Source organism: Rhinopithecus roxellana, chromosome 16, assembly GCF_007565055.1.
Source record: "Rhinopithecus roxellana isolate Shanxi Qingling chromosome 16, ASM756505v1, whole genome shotgun sequence".
Classification (NCBI taxonomy): domain Eukaryota; kingdom Metazoa; phylum Chordata; class Mammalia; order Primates; family Cercopithecidae; genus Rhinopithecus; species Rhinopithecus roxellana.
Genome location: NC_044564.1, coordinates 23,412,708 through 23,432,419, shown reverse-complemented (window position 1 = coordinate 23,432,419; position 19,712 = coordinate 23,412,708). Strand labels below are relative to the sequence as shown.

Here is a 19,712-nt window from a genome sequence, read left to right as displayed (position 1 = left end):
CTTAAGTAATCCATAAGGAAGCTCCTAGGCAGCCTGGCAGCAGACCTGGTGAGGGGAGAAGCCTCTCCTCTGATGGAGATGGGACCGTCTATGGAGAGACCCTGAGCCTCCCTCTTTACCCTCTGGTGCTTCCAGGATGTGAATGAGACATGGAGCCTCCTTTTCCCAGAGCTGTATGAGCCAGGCCAGCACAACCTCTATTTCAACAAAAAGGAATTTGTGAAGTGTTTAATGCATGGGATCTACAGTTCCTTTGTGTTGTTCTTTGTCCCCATGGGGACTCTTTACAATGCAGAACGAAATGATGGGAAGGACATCTCCGACTACCAGTCCTTCTCCCTGGTGGTGCAGACCTCCTTGATCTGGGTGGTCACAATACAGGTGTGGCCAGTGGTGGTGGGGGTAAGGGGATTGGGTGGGGGTCTCTCTGAAAGAGTGGGAGGAATGGAGGGAATGTGGGAAGGGAGCAACCCTCGTTACATAATTGGAGGAGGGAGGTAGCTGACAGGTCCCAGATTACAGGTTCCATAAGAAGGTACTTTTCAGATCGCCCTGAAGACAACCTACTGGACAATGATAAGCCATGTTGTCATCTGGGGTAGCCTGGGTTTCTACTTTTGCATGTCGTTCCTTCTGTACAGCGATGGCTTGTGCCTAGCATTCCCTGACGTCTTCCAATTCCTAGGTAAGGCCCTGCCCAGTGGGCGGAGGGTGGGGAACCAGGTTTATTTATTTAATAAATGTTTACCAAGAAGCCATTACTATGTGCTAGGCTAGAGATATAAATAAGACATGGTCTCTGTCCTAAAAGGGCTCAAAATGTAGCTAGGGAAATAAGTTACCTTATTTGAGTTTCCAAGGTATTTTCAAATGTCTTATGAGATTTGCGCTTTATCAGCAACAATTTTTAGAGCCATTTTAGACCCTGGAGGGGTGTTTTTGAATTAAAGGACTCACATCTAGGCTTCCTGGTTCCAGTTCAAAGTCCTTTATGCTGTGGCATATTGCCTTATTGTCTCCCCAAATTTTTCCCTCTCTCTCATCTCCACTCTGCTGAAGACAAAATACAGAGAGTAGATATATAGACATAGTTGGCTCCCATCTTTTTGTTTTCATTTTTAATTTTTTGAGATTCTGTTCCTCTATCTCTGTCACCCCGGCTGGAGTGCAGTGGTGCAATCTTGGCTCACTGCAACCTCTGCCTCCTGGGTTTAAGCGATTCTCGTGCCTCAGACTCCCCACTAGCTGAGACTACGGTCGTGCACCACCATGCACTGCTAATTTTTTTGTATTTTTGGTAGAGATGTGCTTTTGCCATGTTGGCCAGGCTGGCCTCATACTCCTGGCTTCAAGCAATCTGCCCACCTGGGACTCCCAAAGTGCTGGGATTACAAGCGTGAGCCACCACACCTGGCTGTCTCTCACCTTTTGTCAGGCCACTAACTCATTTTTCTCCTTCAACCCTTTTCTTTTTTTAATTTAATTTTTTTACCTTTTTAATTTTTATTTGTTTTTTCCTCTTCCAAAGCTTTCTTTCCCATTTTTGGATGCAGGCCAGTGCTCTAGGATTCCCTCATAACCTACCCCTGCTCTCCTATCCTGCCCTACCCTGCCCTGCCTGTAGAGGGATAGAGAGGCGCATGAATTCACAGTGACTTTGGCCGCGCAAAGGACCCAACTGCAATTCTTTTGTGTTTATATTATTTCTCAGGAGCCTAAGCTAACTCCAAATCAGTAACTTCCTTCTTTGGACTAGAGAAGTGTCTACATTCTGGCTGGTAACTCCTACCCCTGGTCCCACCCCTGTCCTCCAGGCTCTGTTTCAGCCTTCCCCCTCCTGGCTCACTGTTTACAGGTGTGGTCAGGAATGCTCTGAACCAGCCACAAATGCTTCTGAGCATTATCCTCAGCGTGGTCCTCTGTATGTTGCCTGTGATTGGGTACCAATTTCTTAAACCACTATTCTGGCCTATCAGCGTAGACAAGGTGAGTGGAACAGAAAATCTACCCAGACATAATTCATGGCCTTCTTTTGCCTTTGCCTCTGTGGATGAAAACCCTATCCCCCGTGCTCTGGCTATAGGTTTTTGACAGAATTCAAGAGTGCAGGAGACTTCCACGGCAGTCCCCAGTCCAGACCAAACTGAAACACTCAAGCACTCGACGTTCTGCCTATGCATTCTCCCATAAACATGGCTTTGGGGCCCTCATCACTTCTGGCAAGACAATGAAGTCCAGGATGTCCAAGAAAAACACCCTTTTTTCAAAAAGATAGAGGCCCTAGGGAAATTCCAAAGGAGGCAGTCAGTGCTCTTCCTCCCTCGTATTCATGCAATTTAGGAAGAATTAGAGTCCCTGGGAAGCCAGCATAAACCTGCTCCTTCATTCTCACTAGGGACTAAGCCTCCTAATTGTCCAGAAGGCTATGCCCAGGTAAGGCAAGGAGAGGTAAGGAAAGAGCCCCCAGATGTCTGCCAGAGTTGCAGCATTTCAATAGAAAAAGAAAAAGGAAAAAAAGAAAAACAAAAAAAGCAACCTCAGGCCTGCCTCCCACCGTCTCTTGCAAGTTTTAATCCAGACAAGCATAAGCATATGTAGAGGTAGGGGGTGACAAGTGACAGTATGGGGAAGGGAAATGATGATTGGACTAAAAAAAATTTTACTCTGGGCCCTATCTCCTATATTCAGAGCAAGCATAACCTTCCCAGGGCCCTACACGAACATATCCCCATCCAGGCATCGTTCTCAGGTTTATCTGGGAGATTCAGAGTAAGTCTTTTGTTGGCGTTGGGTAGCAAAAGAAAAGAGGTAGCTGTGAGGAATTGGTCTTAAAAAGCTGAAAGAGGGTTTCTGGACCATAAATAAAAAGAAATGAAGGCAGCTCCTGCCTGGATAGGACAATTCAAGGTTTTCCCTTCTGCCCTCTGTGACTTCTCTGACTCAAGAACTGATACCTGCTCAGGCCTCAGAACTGAGAAAAGGATACTGCCGGAGATTTTAAATATTCTTTTCTTGAGGGGATGTAAGCCATAATTGGTGAGCATATGTCCTTATTCCATAAAATTATTTTGAGAAGAAATTATATGTACTTGGAAAATTGTTTCTAAGGAGTTTAGAATTGGAACAATAAATTGCTTATTTTGGAGCAGAGAGATTTGTATGGTCTATTGGGACCCCAGTGACAAAAATATGATCTGAGCAATACCTTTGGTCCAGACTCTCACCAACCTCCCCCTTCAAATTAGACCAATACTTCCCCTTTTCCCCTCTTCTTTTTCTCCTTTTTCAGCTCTACTTCACTTTTCTGCCCCCTCTTGCTAAATTCTAATTTGGCCTCACTATGATCACATCTTTTACCAATATGACTCTATCCTTTTTGCATACCTTAAGTATTGTTTCTTAGGTTCTTTGCTTATCTTTCTCTGTACCCTTTTCCTGGGTGACTTCATCCAAACTCTCGACTTCATTTACCCACAGAAAGAAGATTCACAGTCTCTAGCCCAGATCTCCCTGCTAAGGTCCAGATCCATAAATTAAACTGGCTCCCAGACCTTTCACTTTGTTGTACCTCCAGAAACTTACACTCAACCTGTACTAATCATTTTCCCTCCCAGTTTTACTCCAGGATGCCACCACTACCGTCTGAGTTACCTGAGCCCAGACGATGAGAATCATCCCATACCTCTTCCTCTAGCTCGGTGTCAAGTCAGTCAAGTCAGATAAATTCTTCATCCTTATTATTTGTTGTTTTCCGTTTCCTCCATTATTACTACCATTGACCTTGCTCAAATTTCATCGCCTCATATCTAGATTATAGCATAAAATCTCCCAACTCATCTCCCTGGTTCTCCCCTTTGTTTTCTTTTCTTTTTTTCTTTTTTTTGAGACTGAGTTTCGTTCTTGTTGCCCAGGCTGGAGTGCAGTGGCGGCGATCTTAGCTCACTGCAACCTCTGCCTCCTGGGTTCAAGAGATTTTCCTGCCTCAGCCTCCTTGGTTCTCCCCGTTCTAAAGCATCAACAATGTTATTTCAAGAGTAATTTTTATGAAAGGCAAATTTGATCATGTCAAGCCTCAGTTTAGTATCCTTTAAGGAAATCTCATGCCTTCTGGATCTAGTTAAAATTTGGACATTTTACTCTTGGGCCCTCTCTAGCCTTGTCTTCCACCACTCCCCCATCTGCATGCACTCCAGTCATGAGATTTCTGGTCTTCATGTCATCAAACACACTGTTCTCATATATTAAAGTGCTTTCCCCCACAACCCTTTTCATCTAGTGAACTCCTCGTCACCCTTCAAAACTCAGGTTAGTTGGAACTAGACAGTGATGGCTAAACAATACTGTCAATGAAGTAATTGCCACTGAATTATACATTTTTAAATGGTTGATTTTATGTTATGTGAAGTTCACCTCAACTTTTTAAAAACAGCTCAGATTAGGCATTGTCTCTTCTAGGAGCTTTTCCTAATTCCTCAGTGTGATTCATTACACCTGTCCTGTTTGTTGAGGTTTTTCTCCCTCTTTGTCTAGATAATGTCTGCTCTTAATTCTTAGCTTGCGTAACTTCATTTACGAGCCTTTCCTGAGAACACAACCTCCAATTCTGAGTTGGATGCCTCCTCCTTGCATGAGAGCACCTTATATCTTTCTCTTATTTTCCTGTCCCAATATTTGACTACATTATCACTCACATGCTGATTTTGATTATGTCTTAATTCTCTGTCTTCTCTGCTAGGCCATGAATAATCTTGAAGACAAGAATTTTGTGTCACTTTTTTATTCCCATCAACCACCAAAATATGCTAGCACCTAGATTATGTATTTATTGATTATTTTTTTTTTTGGAGATAGAGTCTCACTCTGTCACCCAGGCTGGAGTGCAGTGGTACAATCTCAGCCCACTGCAAACTCTGCCTCCTGGGTTCAAGCAATTCTTGTGTCTCGGCCTCCTGAGTAGCTGGGATTACAGGCATACACCACCACACCTGGCTAATTTTTGTATTTTTAGTAGAGATGGGGTTTCACCATGTTGGCCAGGCTGGTCTCAAACTCCTGACCTCAGGTGATCCACCCACCTCAGACTCCCAAAATGCTGGGATTAAAGGCATGAGCCGCCATGCCTAACTTATCTGCCAAGCCTTAAAATTAGTTTATGACTGTATTAGTCAAGTAAAGACCTTCTTCATGTCTTCTCTCTCCTGTCCTGCTCAAGCCCCGGAGAAAAAAGAATTAGGAAGCTGAAGGAGGGAGGAGAGGTAAGTAGAAAAACAGACCTCTACAAAGCCCACTGAACCTGGCCACGTGCAACAGCCAAGCTGAAAGATAAGGAAAAGCATTAATTATAAAGGTTGAAGTTTTAAAAAATTATTTCATTAAATCACTTTAACTACTAAAGTGAAACTTAAAGTGACAAGTACTGGTTGCCACTAAAAAGGACCATTCACTAAGTACATTTCGCATCCACACTTGTTCCTTCACCTTGTACTTTTATGTTATAGAGATGACTTCTTTCTGTAAACCTCATGAACCAACCTCTGTTGGCATCCAACTTTTCTTCTGTAATTTCCTCCCCAGCCTTCATAGAATTGAAGAGAGTTAGGGCCTTGCTCTGGATTAGGTTTTGGCTTACGGGAATATTGTGGCTGGTTTCAGCTTCTATACAGACCACTCAAACCTTCTCTGTATCTGCAATAACGCTGTTTTGCTTTCTTATTCGTGTGTTCACTGTAATAGCACTTTTAATTTCCTTCAAGAACTTTTCCTTTGCATTCACAGCTTGGCTAACTGGTGTAAGAGGCCTGGCTTTACAGCCTGTCTTGGCTTTTGACATGCCTTCCTCAATAATCTTAATCTTTTCTGACTTTTTATTTCAGGTGAGAGATATGTGACTCTTCCTTTCACTTGAACACTTAGAGGCCATTTGGGGTTATTAATTGGCCTGATTTCAATATTGTTGTATCTCAGGGAATAGGGGAGAGGGAAAGATGGGAATGACCAGTTGGTGGAGCAATCAGAACAGGCATTTATTAAGTTTGGCATCTTCTATGGGCGCAGTTCATGGTGCCCCAAAGAAATGAAGAAGGAACACTGTCCTGGCCCCAACATATCCCCGTGATTCCAGCTCCAAATCGTCTACCAAATCTTCTAAGATTCATGCAAAGCTTTTTGGAAAATACACATCATTTGGAGGATCCTGGGAGTCATTCAAGACTATTTGCTTTACCTTATCCCACCCACCCCCATGACACATTCAATTAATCACTAAATTCTACAGATTTCTACACCCTAAATCATCCTTGACTCTATCTCCTCTTATCTAAGCCTTCAGCCACTGCCTTAATTCAGACTCTCTCAGTTCTCATAATAATTATCAATCTCCTAACTGGTCTCTTTACCGTCCTGTAATTCAATATCCACACTCCTACTAAAGTGAAATTTCTAAAGCTCAGATCTGTTCACATCACTCCCCTGCATGAAATAATAGTGCCAACAGCCTTCAGAATACAATCCAAATTCAGCCAGGTGCGGTGGCTCATGCCTGTAATCCCAGCACTTTGGGAGGCTGAGGCAGGTAGATCACCTGAGGTCAGAAGTCCAAGACCAGTCTGGCCAACATGGTGAAGCCCCGTCTCTACTAAAAATCCAAAATTAACTAGGCGTGGTGGCGAGCACCTGTAATCCTAGCTACTCAGGAGGCTGAGACAAGAGAATCACTTGAACCCAGGAGGCAGAGGTTGCAGTGAGCCGAGATCACACCACTGCACTCTACCTGGGGTGAGACTCCATCTCAAGAAAATAAAATCCAAACTCCCAAACATACATACAAGGCCCTTCTTAATCTTCCTGCTGCCTCCCTCCTACACTTTGCCCATGCTTAACTATGCCCATACTACTTGAGTTTCCCTAAGGCATCATGCTATCTTTCTTTCTTTGTTTTTTGTTTTTTGAGAAAGAGTTTTGCTCTTGTTGCCCAGGTTGGAGTGCAATGGTGTGATCTCGGTTCACTGCAACCACCACCTCCCAGGTTCAAGCAATTCTCCTGCCTCAGCCTCCCAAGTAGCTGGGATTACAGGCATGTGCCACCATGCCTGGCTAATTTTGTATTTTTAGTAGAGAGGGGGTTTCACCATGTTGGTCAGGCTGGTTTTGAACTCCTGACCTCAGGTGATCCGCCCACCTCCGCCTCCCAAAGTGCTGGGGTTACACGCATGAGCCACAGCACCCAGCCTCTTCGTTCGTTTGTTTTTGAGATGGAGTTATACTCTTGTTGCCCAGGCTGGAGTGCAACGGTGCGATCTCAGCTCACTGCAACCTCCACCTCCCGGGTTCAAGCGATTCTCCTGCCTCAGTCTCCTGAGTAGCTGGGATTACAGGCACCCACCAGCATGCCCAACCTAATTTTTGTATTTTTAGTAGAGATGGGGTTTCACCATGTTGGCCAGGCTGGTCTTGAACTCCTGACCTCAGGTGATCTGCCTGCCTTGGCCCCCCAAAGTGCTGGGATTCCAAGTGTGAGACACCGCGCCCGGCCAGCATCATGCTTTCTTATGTCTTTGTGTTTTTGTATATTCTTTGATTTGCAAGTTTCTGGAAAACTTAAGAAATACTTTGAAATGGGTATCCTTTTAATGGAATGTTGGGTGCTGTTAAGGATCCTTGGGAATTATTTGATTATATTAGTGGTGAGAGGCTTTGATTTCCTTTGACTAGGTTCCTATTTTACAAGTAAGCTATTTTCTAACTCGTTGGAGTTAGACGTTAACTTCAGAATACTGATAATAAATAATGCAAAAGATTTTCTGCCCATAACAATGCAAATGATTCCTGTTCCGGGTGATGCAAATGAATTTTGTCCATTAGAGAACAGACATTTCTAAGTCAAATCTTCATTTGAACTGGTTTTAATATTTTACTGGTTCCCTCATTAGTTTAATAAAACATTTGAAATATGTTCATTATATATTTGTATAAGGCTCTGCCAGGTGCAGTGGCTCATGTCTGTAATCCCAGCACTTTAGGAGGTGGAGGCAGGTGGATTGCTTGAGCTCAGGAGCTCAAGACCAGCCTGGGCAACATGGCGAAACCCTGTCTCTACCAAAAATGCAAAAAATACCTGTAGTCCCAGTTACTCTGGAGGCTGAGGTGGGAGGATCGCTGAAACCCGGGAAGTCTAGGCTGCAGTGAGCCATGATTGCACCACTGCACTCCAGCCGGGTGACAGAGAACCTGTCTCAAAAAATAAAAAATAAAAATACTTGCATAAGGCTCATTATTTTACCTTTTTGAAAGTTACTCTTTAACATAAACAACAGGAAGTAACCCACAGTAGCTGAAGGAACAATGCGATTCCTATGAATGGATACAAGGATGCATCATGATCCTGGTGAAGGAATCCAGCTGGGCCTCAGAAAGAAGTGGAACCAGCTGCTGGAAGGTCCCAAGAACCTAGGGGTAGTCTCTTTGTGTCTAGACTTGCTTCTCTATGTGCAACCAATTGATCTTCCTTCTTAGCAAACTGGTTTTCAATGCTGCTCAGGCCAAATGGGCAAGTAGAAGATAGCTACCGCATAGCTCCCAAATTACCCTTAAGTCCAATTTAAGTCTGAGCAGATATGTAGTTCTTTGTCTCCCAATTCCAAATTCTCAGAGAAGTAATTCTAATTGGCCTGGTTTGGCTTAAGTCCCCAACCCAGACTATTTAACTGGAGGATCACACTGTACAAGCATGTGATTCCTCATTGGTTCCCCACTGGAAATGCTAGCCCTCTCCACGTCACCCTTATTTAAGCCCTCAGAACTTTATTTCTAACATTCATATTTGATCTTGTCATTCCTGCCTCTGCAATAAAGCCCTTGTGTCTCTCCCAATTCCTTAGTAGTCATAGGCCCTTCATCACCAAACCCTGACAGGCTCTCCTTGACTCTCCCCATTGCCTCCCACACTTCTCAGTTACATCGGTCATTTTGCCCCTCAGTTCTTTTGCACATGCCAATTCTCCCTTTACCTCCCATTCTTCAATATTCAACTCACACTACTTCTGTGAAGCCTAAAGATGCACTATACATCCTGACATTTATCTGCTTCCTTGACTGTGACCCCTGTCTCTCTTTCAGTGAGTATGGAACCTAGAACAGTCTTCTATTTTTTTTTTTTTTTTTTTTTTTGAGACAGAGTCTCGCTCTGTTGCCCAGGCTGGAGTGCAATGGCGCAATCTCGGCTCACTGCAACCTCCATCCCCCGGGTTCAAGTGATTCTCCTGCCTCAGCTTCCCGAGTAGCTGGGATTACAGGCATGCACCACCACACCCGGCTAATTTTTGTATTTTGAGTAGAAACGGGGTTTTACCATGTTAGTGGTCTCGAACTCCTGACCTCAAGTGATCCGCCCGCCTCAACCTCCCAAAGTGCTGGGATTACAGGCGTGAGGCACTGCGTCCAGCCGAACAGTCTTCTCAATGGGTGATGTGGTTTTGTTAGTGGTGGAAGAGATGTGAGTTACCCCAAGTTACCTGCAGCCTATCCTTATGGGTCTGTAGCAACTTTGGTCCTTGCTTCATCAGAAGGAAGAATTCAACTGTGGGGCATAAATCAGAAAAAGAGACCAAGGCAAGTTCCAGAGTAGGAAAGGAAGTTTATTTAAAAAGGCCTTAGAACAGGAAAGAAAGTGCGCTTGGTAGAGACCCAAGCGGGCACGTGAAGGTTAAAGAGAGGTCAAGTGCCTAACCGTGATCCTGGGACTTTTACAGTCTCGCCTCTTTCCCATGATTCTTTCCTTAGAGTGGACTTCCCGAATGCGCAGTGCTTTCCTTCCCCTATTCCGGTGGAGGGTGCCCCCAGAAGATCATACTTCACCATTTTTGTCTCTTAACACGCATGCCCAGAAAATTGCTTCTCCCTGAGGCCTGCATTCAATTAGTATTTTGATGTTAACTGGTGTGGACCATCAAGAAATGGCCTCTTCCTGTGTGGCCGAATTATCCTTTTTAAAGAAGCAATGAGATAATTATGGAATTGTCACTGGTAGAGGGTCTGACTGCAAGTTGTCCAGGTTCTTGGCGTTTTGAACAAAGAATTGGACAAAACGCCCAGCAAAGAATGAAGCAACAAAAGAAGGAAAGCAGGGATTTATTGAAAACGAAAGCACACTCCAAAGTGTGGGAGCAGGGCAAGCAGCGGCTCAAGGGCCGGGAAACAATCTTCCTGGGTCCAAATACCCGCTAGAAGTTTTCCATTGGCCACTTCATGCTCACCTCATGTAAATGAAGTGGTAGCCCACAATCAGTCTGATTGGTTGCAGAAAGCAGCCAAGCAGAGGCTGAAGTTACAAAGGTCACATCCCTGTGCAAACATCTGATTGGTTTCAAAAACCAACCAATCAGAGGCTAGGGTGAAGTTACAAAGTTATACTTCTATGCAAAGTTAGACTCGCCTGCAATCAGGCGATAGCAATTGGTTGCAGATAGCCAATTTCCCATCTGCTGGGCAGAAAAGGTTGGGGGTTTGTTACTTAGGTGTGGAAAGTTAGGGTTTTCCTTTCAATTTAGTTCCAGGAAGTTGGCGTGAACCAGTCTTAGGTTCCCTGCCTCCAGTCCCTATTGTCCTGCCTCAGAACCATCACCCGACATCCCTAGTGGGTAGCAGGGGAGAACCCTTTCCTGCCCCGCTCATACCTAACTACCTGTAAGAGTTTGGCAGTGTCCCCACCCAAAATCTCATCTTGAATTGTAATCCCCATAATCCCCATGTATCAAGGGCAGGACCAGGTGGAGGTAATTGGATCATGGGGCTGGTTTCCCCCGTGCCCTTCTCGTGACAGTGAGTGAGTCTCACAAGATCTGATGATTTTATAAGCGTCTGGCATTTCCCTTGCTTGCACTCACTCTGTCCTGCTACCCTGTGAAAAAGATGGCTACTTCTCCTTTGCCTTCTGCCATGATTGTAAGCTTCCTGAGGCCTCCCCAACAATGCGGAACTGTGAGTCAAACCTCTTTCCTTCATAGTATTTCTTCATAGCAATGTGAGAACGGACTAATACAGTGGGTTTCCCATAACATTTGCAGGACTGCCTGCCCCATCCTCCTCTGGCTGTAAACAGCAAGAGTCACACACACATCCGTCCCTGAAGGGGGGGGGCGCCTGGGTTCTACGTTTCACCAGGGCTTCCGAACCCTGGCTATGCACGGGAGGCCAACCCCACCTCACCCCACCCCACTCTACTCCAGTGGTTCTGAGTCGGTCGTGTGAAGTCAGGCCTCCGTTTGTCGTTGTTTGGTTAGTTTCCACACTAGGTTCTACTGGGAAGCCAACGTTGAGAACCGCCGCCTCAGGCGAAGCTGGGCGCCCACACCCACCGGCCATGGAGGCCCGCGGACCCGCGCCCTAGGTTTCCCTGGGTTCCGGTACTCGGGAGCCACGCGTCGCCAGGCACCACCCCGCGGGGGCGGGCGCGGGCTGCAGAAGGCGGGGCCACGGCGGAAGCCTCGCCGCTCCCCTAGCGGGAAAGCTCTGCGCGTGACTCGGCTTCGCGATCCATCGCTGTGGGAGCCAGGGAGGGGGCGAGCACCTTAGGCCGGGCGGACCGAACCAACTCGCCGCCCGGAGGGGCGGTCTGAGGGCAATCCAGATCGGACCATCGCGCCAGGCCGACAGGGGCCGGCGTTTCCAAACCGCCCACAGGGAGGGGCCGCCGGCGCCTCTAGCCAGCAACGCGACCCCTGGAGGGCGCGACACGCCGCCGCCGCCGGCGCGGAAGGACGAGGCTGAGGCGAGAAACGAGGTAGGAACGCCTCTCCGGAGGCGGGCAGGGTCCCACAGACCCACTGCCCCGCGTTCCAAGGACTCCCTTAGGGGAGGGCCTGTCTGCCCACCTATGTGCTCTCAGCGCCCGCCCTTCCCTTCAGCCCTTCCCCCTCGGTTGCACCCGCCCTCTGCGTCCGCCCCGACCCCCTGGACAGACCTCGTCCCCAGCCCTTCTGACCCACGGCCTTCTCCTGACCCTTCAGCCCTGCGTCCACGGGACCTTCAAACACCCACCACCCACCGTCCCTTTAGGCGCTACCCCAGATGCATCCCCAACCGTCTCCTCAAATTGCCCCCTTGGGGACACCCTCCCCCACAGAACGACTCGCGCCCAGTAGTCACCTTGGTACCCCAAGACCCTGTGACGGCTTTGGGGAAGCGCGGCCGCCCGGCACCCAGGCCCGCCACTGCATCGGGGTCCTCTCTACTGCCAGTTCCCGGCCGGGTCCTCTGCTCCCTCCACCCTTTTAGTCCCTGCCTCCCGTTATTATCTGCCCGGCGTCGGCGTCGCTTCAGTCTCCGTCCCTCTGCCATCCAGTTTTACCTGGAGAAAACCTTTGGCTTGGCAGTACCCGTCCCCTACTACTGCACTCACTTGCCGCGAAGGGCACGGTGATCCTGTTACCCACGGTTGGCTGCGGCCCTCCTGGCCGGCCCTGCGGACACGGGGAACTCCTGGGGGCAAGGACGGTACACCACTCATCTTTGCATCCCCAGTCGACGGTACACCACTCATCTTTGCATACCCAGCACGGTGCCTGGCACATGGTAGTGTTGCCGGTGGAGGGTCTTCACTACCGGTTGTCCTTGGCGTTTTGAACAAAGAATTGAACAGCGGAGGAATGAAACGCAGGAACGAGTAGAGCAGAGTCAGTCAAGGATTACCACTATGTGAACAGTGTCCGTGATAAAGAACACAGGCCTCAAAAAAAAATTTTAATTTTTTAAAAGGCGGAATTTTCAAAGGACAAAGGGCCTGAAACCTGTTTTTGTTTATTCCTAGGTGGGTGACCTGAGCAGATTTACTTTCCTGAGGGTATCAGGGTTTGGGTTCTGTGGGGAAGCAGGTGGTATCCCTGAGGGATGAACGATGGCTGGAAAGCTGCAGGAGTTGATACGCTAGAAAGTAGTTACCTAATTAGTACTGGCATTATTGTAACTGGGGCTCAAAGTATTAGCAAATAAAAGTAGTGACTGGATTTTCTTAGCCGGCCCCTTAGATATTAAGTAGTGGTGGATGGCTTAATGGAAGGAAGAGCAGATCCAAACTGTATGGCTGGTATTCTGTTACTTATGCCACTCCTGCTGTGTGGCCAGCCACTGTTTCTCTTCTGTTTTGAGCCAGATTAGGATCCCTCTGATTTCTATGCTGGTGTTTAAGATTCCTTTTTGAAGCCACAGTTGCCTTAACTAGAGGCTGGGCATGTTCTCATTCTCCCATTTCTAGTTTTGATTTATCAATCAACTAGACACTTTCTGTCTAGACACTTTCTGTCTCCCACCCTCTGACATGTCTTTATAAAGTCTTGGATCAGGCCAGGCACGGTGGCTCAACCTGTAATCCCAGCACTTTGGGAGGCCCAGGTGGGCAGATCACTAGAGGTCAGAAGTTCAAGACCAGCCTGGCCAACATGATGAAACTCCATCTCTACTAAAATTACGAAAATTACCGGGCATGGTGGTGTGCACATGTAGTCCCAGCAACTCAAGAGGCTGAGGCAGCAACTCAAGAGGCTGGGAGGCAGATGTTGCAGTGAGTTGAGATCCTGCCACTGCACTCCAGTCTGGGTGACAGCGACGCTCTGTCTCAAAATAAAAGCCTTGGATCACAGCGTGGGGAGGGGCTCCTGAGCTGGATGGATTAAGCAATACAATTTTTTTTAAAACAGTATGTTTTTAATGGCCTTTTCTACTTTTTCTTGTCTAGGCTCCCTGTTAAGACCTCAGTTACCCCAAAACACCCTGGGTTATTTTTTCCTCACCTCCAATACTTCAGTGTTGCCAGATAAAACACAGGGTGCCCAGTTAAATTTGAATTTCAGATAAACAACAGGGAGTCCTGTATTTTTACTTGCTAAATCTGGCAAGTTCATGGGAAGGGCTTGTATGTTCTATTTTTCTCTCTGGGGCTTATCTGCAAATTTAGGATAATAGCTCACCCTTTTCTTCCTGTTACTCATACACAATGACTATGCACCCTGCTAAAAGTCACTTGACTGAAGAGATGGTTCACTTCATGTTAGGGTAAGGGCAGGCTGTCTAGAGATGATCTGATCAGTGTTGAAGTTACCCAGGAAAAAAAAACACCCATTCAGACACTGGCATTTAATATAATTTTTGTCAAATGAGTTCATCATATAAAACGAGCGCATTATTTTGAGTAGCCAGATGTCAACATTGCTCTGAGAGAGCTACGTGATGGGGTAGAAGGGAATTTTAACAGCAACAAAATAACTCATAGCAGAACCTGTGCTGTACCATATTTACTGTTTATTGTGGTAAAATATATATATATATATATAAAACATAGAATTTACCATTGTAATCATTCTCAAGTGGCATTAAATATATTCACATTATTGTACTACCATTACTAACATCAATCTCCAGAACTTTTTTTCATCTTTCCAGACTAAAACTCCGTACCAGTAAGACACTAACTCCCCATTTCTCCCTACTCAGCCCGAGGCAACCACCATTCTACTTTCTATCTTTGAATTTGACTACTGTGGGTACCTCATATAAGTGGAATCATGCACTATTTGTCCCTTCATGACTGGTTTATTTCGGTTAGCATAATGTCTTTTTTTGGGGGGGGTTTTTAAAAAACTTTTAGGTTCGGGGGTACATGTGAGGGTTTGTTATATAGATAAACTTGTTTCACAGGGGTTTGTTGTACAGATTATTTCATCACCCAGGTATTAAGCCTGGTACCCAATAGTTAATCTTTTCTGCTCCTCTCCCTCCTTCCACCCTCAAGAAGACCCTAGTGTCTGTTGTTTCTTTCTTTGTGTTTATACGTTCCCATCATTTAGCTCTCACTTATAAGTGAGAATATGCAGTATTTGGTTTTCTGTTTCTGTTAGTTTGGTAAGGATAATAACCTCCAGTTCCATCTATGTTTCTGCAAAAGACATGATCTCATTCTTTTTTACAGCTGCATAGTATTCCATGGTGTATGTGTACCACATTTTCTTTATCCAGTCTGTCATTGATGGGTATTTAGGTTGATTCTACGGCTTTGCTATTGTAAATAGTGCTGCAGTTGATTAGCATAATGTCTAAAGTTCATCCATATTATAGCCTGTATCGGAACTTCTCTCCTTTTATTTCTATTTACTTTTTTGAGACAGAGTCTCCCTCCATCACCCAGGCTGGAGTGCAGGACACGATCTTGGCTCACTGCAACTTTTACCTCTCGGGTTCAAGTGATTCTCATGCCTCAGCCTCCTATGTAGCTGGAATTACCAGTGCATGCCACCACGCCCGGCTAATTATTGTTTAGTAGAGAGGGGGTTTCACTATGTTGGCCGTGCTGGTCACAAACTTCTGACCTCAAGTGATCCACCAGCCTCTCAGCCTCCCAAAGTGCTGGGATTACAGGTGTGAGCCACTGCACCCAGTCAGAATTTCACTCCTTTTAAAAGCTGAATAATATTCCATTGTATGTATACACTATATTCTGTGTATTCATCTGTTGATGGATACTTTGGTTGCATCTATCTTTTGGCTATTATGAAAAATGCTGCTGTGAACATGAGTGTACAGATATGTTTGAGTCCCTGCTTTTAGTTTTTGTGGGTATATACCCAGAAGTGGGGCTGCTGGATTGTATGGTAATTTTGTTTGTTTGTTTATTTTATTTTATTTTTGAGGAACCACTGTTTTCCACAGTGGCTATAGCATTTTACGTTCTCATCAGCAATGCACAAGGGCTCCAATTTTTCCACATCCTTGGCAACACTTGTTTTCTTTTTTTTAAATAACCACCATCCTAGGCTGGGCATGGTGGCTCATGCCTATAATCCCAACACTTTGGGAGGCCGAGGCGGGTTGATCACCTGAGGTCAGGAGTTCAAGACCAGCCTGGCCAACATGGTAAAACTCTATCTCTACTGAAAATACAAAAACTAGCCAGGCATGGTGGTGCACACCTATAATCCCTGAGGCAGGAGGCTGAGGCAGGAGAATGACTTGAACCGGGAGGCTGAGGTTGCAGTGAGCTGAGCTCATGCCACTGCACTCCAGCTTGAGTGACAGAGCAAAACTCCATCTCAAAATAATAATAATAATAATAATAATAATAATATAACCATCCTAAGTAGTGTAAAGTGATATCTCATGATTTTGATTGATATTTCTCTAAGGAAAAGATATTGAGCATTTTTTCATGTATTTGATACCTATCGGCCATTTGTGTATCTTTGGAGAAATGCCTATTCAAGTCCTTTGCCCATTTTTGAATTGGGTTGTTTGTTGTTGAGTTGTAAGAGTTTTTTAATACATTTTGGACATTAATCCATTCTCAGATGTATGATTTGCAAATATTTTCTCCTATTCCATGGATTACCTTTCATTCTGTTGACAGTGTCCTTTGATGCACAAAAGTTTTAAAATTTGAAATCTAATGTATCTTATTTTTCTTTTGTTACCTGTGCATTTAGTGTCTTACCCAAGAATCATTGCCAAATTAAGTGACATGAAGCTTTCCCTCTGTTTTCTTGTTTTATGTATATATATATTTATACACATCAAACTATATATATATATATATATATATAGTTTTAGCTCTTTAGGTCTTTGATCCATTTTGAGTTAATTTTTGTATGTGATGTAAGATAAAGGTCTAATTTCTTTTTTTTTTTTGAGATGGAGTCTCGCTCTGTTGCCCGGGCTGGAGTGCAGTGGCCGGTTCTCAGCTCACTGCAAGCTCCGCCTCCCGGGTTTATGCCATTCTCCTGCCTCAGCCTCCGAGTAGCTGGGACTACAGGCGCCCACCACCTCGCCCGGCTAGTTTTTGTATTTTTTAGTAGAGACGGGGTTTCACCATGTTAGCCAGGATGGTCTCGATCTCCTGACCTCGTGATCCGCCCGTCTCGGCCTCCCGAAGTGCTGGGATTACAGGCTTGAGCCACCGCGCCCGGCCAAAGGTCTAATTTCATTTGTTTGCTTCTGGATATCCAGTTTTTCCAATACCATTTGTTGAAAAGACTGACCTTTCCCCACTGAATGGTATCGGCTCCCTTGTCAAAACTCATCTGACTAGATATATGAGGGTTTATTTCTGGGCTATTTAGTCTCTTCCGTTGGTCTTTATGTCTATCTTTATGCTGATAAAACACTGTTTTGATTACTGTAGCTTTGTAGTAAGTTTGGAAAATCAAGAATGTAAGTCCTCCAACTTTGTTTTTCTTTTTCAAGATTGTTTTGGTTGTTCAGGATCCCTTGAGATTCCATATGAATTTTAGAATGGATGTTGCTATTTATGCAAAAAACATTGTTGGGATTTTGATAGGGATTGTATTGAATCTCTAGCTGACTTTGGGTAATACTGACACCTCTAATGATAGCAAGTTTTCCAATTCATGATCAACCAGATGTTTTTCCATTTATTTATGTCTAATTTCTTCCAGCAATGTTTTGTATTTCTCAGTGTACAAGTCTTTCACTTCCATGGTTAAGTTCATTCCTAAGTATTTTATTCTTTCTGATGTTACTGTATTGTTTTAATTTCCATTTCAGATTGTTCATTGTTAGTTTTTAGGAATACAGCTGATTAGACAAAGTTGCTCCAAAACCAAAGCAAAAGAAGCATCAGAGAGTAATGAGCGAGCTAGTAACCAGAGAAACTCTCGAGTCAGTGGTTGAGTTAGCAGCGGAGGAGGAGGGCTTAGATCTAGACAGAGCTGAATGAGAGCATGCAACAAGTGGGGACCTACCTTGAGGCTGCAGAGGTTGAGGCAAGAGAGAGCCAAACCTCAATCGAGCAGGTTCTCAGGAAGCTCTCAGAGAGGATCACAGAGAATCAACAGGAAACAGGAGTCTCTAGAGAAACTCGACTTAAAATTAAGTCAGGCAGTATCACCAGTTGAGCCATAAATAATAGGCTCATCTCCACAGAAACAAAACTCGGTGCATTAAATCTTTTTTTGTGTCTACAAAGGCTCCCAAGGGTTGGCTAACCTTAGAGATGCTATGTCTCCTGCACCTGCAGTCACTTATCCTGATCTATCAAGCTTGCACTTGGCCAGCCCATCTGCTCCTCCTGCTGAAGGTAATGCATGGGATCCATGCTCAGACAATTGTAAGCCAAGTTCTGTGATACGTCAACTCCTGGTGTTGTCCTATTTGAATATCCTAAATTTCCCAAAAGAGTTGTCATGAATGTAACATGTAAAGTTACTACCACTGATGATTCCTCTGAAGAATTCCATGCAACCATCAGAAGGTGCAAGATCCTAGAGACTTACATATCTTGGGCGTTTTCCAGGAGTGCTCCTTCAACTATCGCCCTGCACCTGATCAAGCTGGATGTACTATAGTAAAACAATATGTAACAGATCCATGCACTTCATGGTGGTATTGTGGAAATGGCCCTGACATATGGCCACTCACTTGACAGCTGTACAAAAGACAGTTATGTTTTTGCCTAGAGGATGCTAAGGTTAAAATTGTCTTTATTGCTCATCTTCCCCACTTATACTGAGCACACGTGGCATAGCCGAGATTAAACTAGGAGTGTGTATACTTGAATCTGGCACCAAGTTATCATTTAATCCTCCCAAAATGAATAGTGACTACACAGTCAAGCATTTTTAACGGGCAAGTACTTGAGCACCCAACTCATGTAAAATTTGACAATCTGCACCTGTCCTTCCCCTTAGATAGTGAGTACACGTTTCTAGATGACAGGTTTGGTGTAGACTGTTCAGATGCATCTGGCCAAGTTGTCATGATGATTTCTTATTGAGGGAAGAGAAATACACCACAGCAGTACATTGTGGATATGTTGAATCCATTAATTGATAGTGCAGTCATCACTGAGAAGCAACATTCAATCTTTTCTTGCAGATCCTCACTGTACAACCCCTTACTGATATGACCCCATTTGTTGAGCACGTTGTGAATGAAAAGAACTTAATTGGGTTAGTAAACTGGAGAACTGTTTTGTTTTGGCGTTGCAAACCCATTTGGGTAGAATTTGTTCCATGGGTCAACAACTCTGTATACCCTGGCCATGTATAATATCACAATTATGTATTACCAGCCATATACCCAAATACTATATGCTACTTCTCCTCAAGTCAGCAGCAGATTGTATGTCCTAATAAACACAACCGTGGGAAGCTATCTCAGGACGACAAGATCTTCATCATACCCCAAGAAGATCTCCAGACCTAGGGTGATTAAAACATTAACTGTGGACATTAAAGACATTGATATTATTAATGATATGCACACTCATGTCCACTTAACTGACCCTCTTGCATTGGCAGTGGGCCCATTAGTAGATGTAGAGGCTACTAAACATGAGATCATTGGGCATGCAAATTCTGTCTCTTTCACTCCTTGGGTGCAGGATTTATCACTTCTCTGTCCCTGTGGAACATTGTGAAAAATATGTATCTACATCTGTCACACTTAGACCAAACCTTGTTTCTCCTCTCTTGTTGTAACTGCCATAGGAAAATTATATGTACTGCAGGACTGTAGAACAACTTTGCCTATATTCTCAGCTAATTAAATTAAAAAAAAAACAACCTGATTTCTATGTGTTGACTTTGTACCCTGCAGCATTGCTGACACTAATAAATGATTAGTGTATTTGCAACTAATCATTATTAGTTCTAATGTTTTTGTGGCATCTTTAGGGTGTTCTCCATACAAGATCATGTAATCTTGGAACAGAGATA

General features: G+C 44.8%; 2 protein-coding genes across 2 annotated transcripts in view; both read left to right on the top strand.

The window, feature by feature from the left end:
- Positions 1-3,175, top strand: part of LOC104672653 (phospholipid-transporting ATPase FetA-like) — a 54,350-nt gene extending 51,175 nt beyond the window's left edge. The window contains exons 15-18 of the mRNA XM_030920339.1: positions 136-381; positions 547-685; positions 1,856-1,986; positions 2,084-3,175. Of these exons, the coding sequence (XP_030776199.1) occupies positions 136-381; positions 547-685; positions 1,856-1,986; positions 2,084-2,275 (708 nt within the window). The 3' untranslated portion in view covers positions 2,276-3,175. The remainder of the gene's footprint in view (positions 1-135; positions 382-546; positions 686-1,855; positions 1,987-2,083) is intronic.
- Positions 3,176-11,492: 8,317 nt separating this feature from the next.
- RUSC2 (RUN and SH3 domain containing 2) overlaps positions 11,493-19,712 on the top strand; it is a 70,412-nt gene continuing 62,192 nt past the window's right edge. Inside the window, exon 1 of the mRNA XM_010376385.2 lies at positions 11,493-11,776. The gene's annotated coding sequence lies outside the window, so the exon portion shown is untranslated. The remainder of the gene's footprint in view (positions 11,777-19,712) is intronic.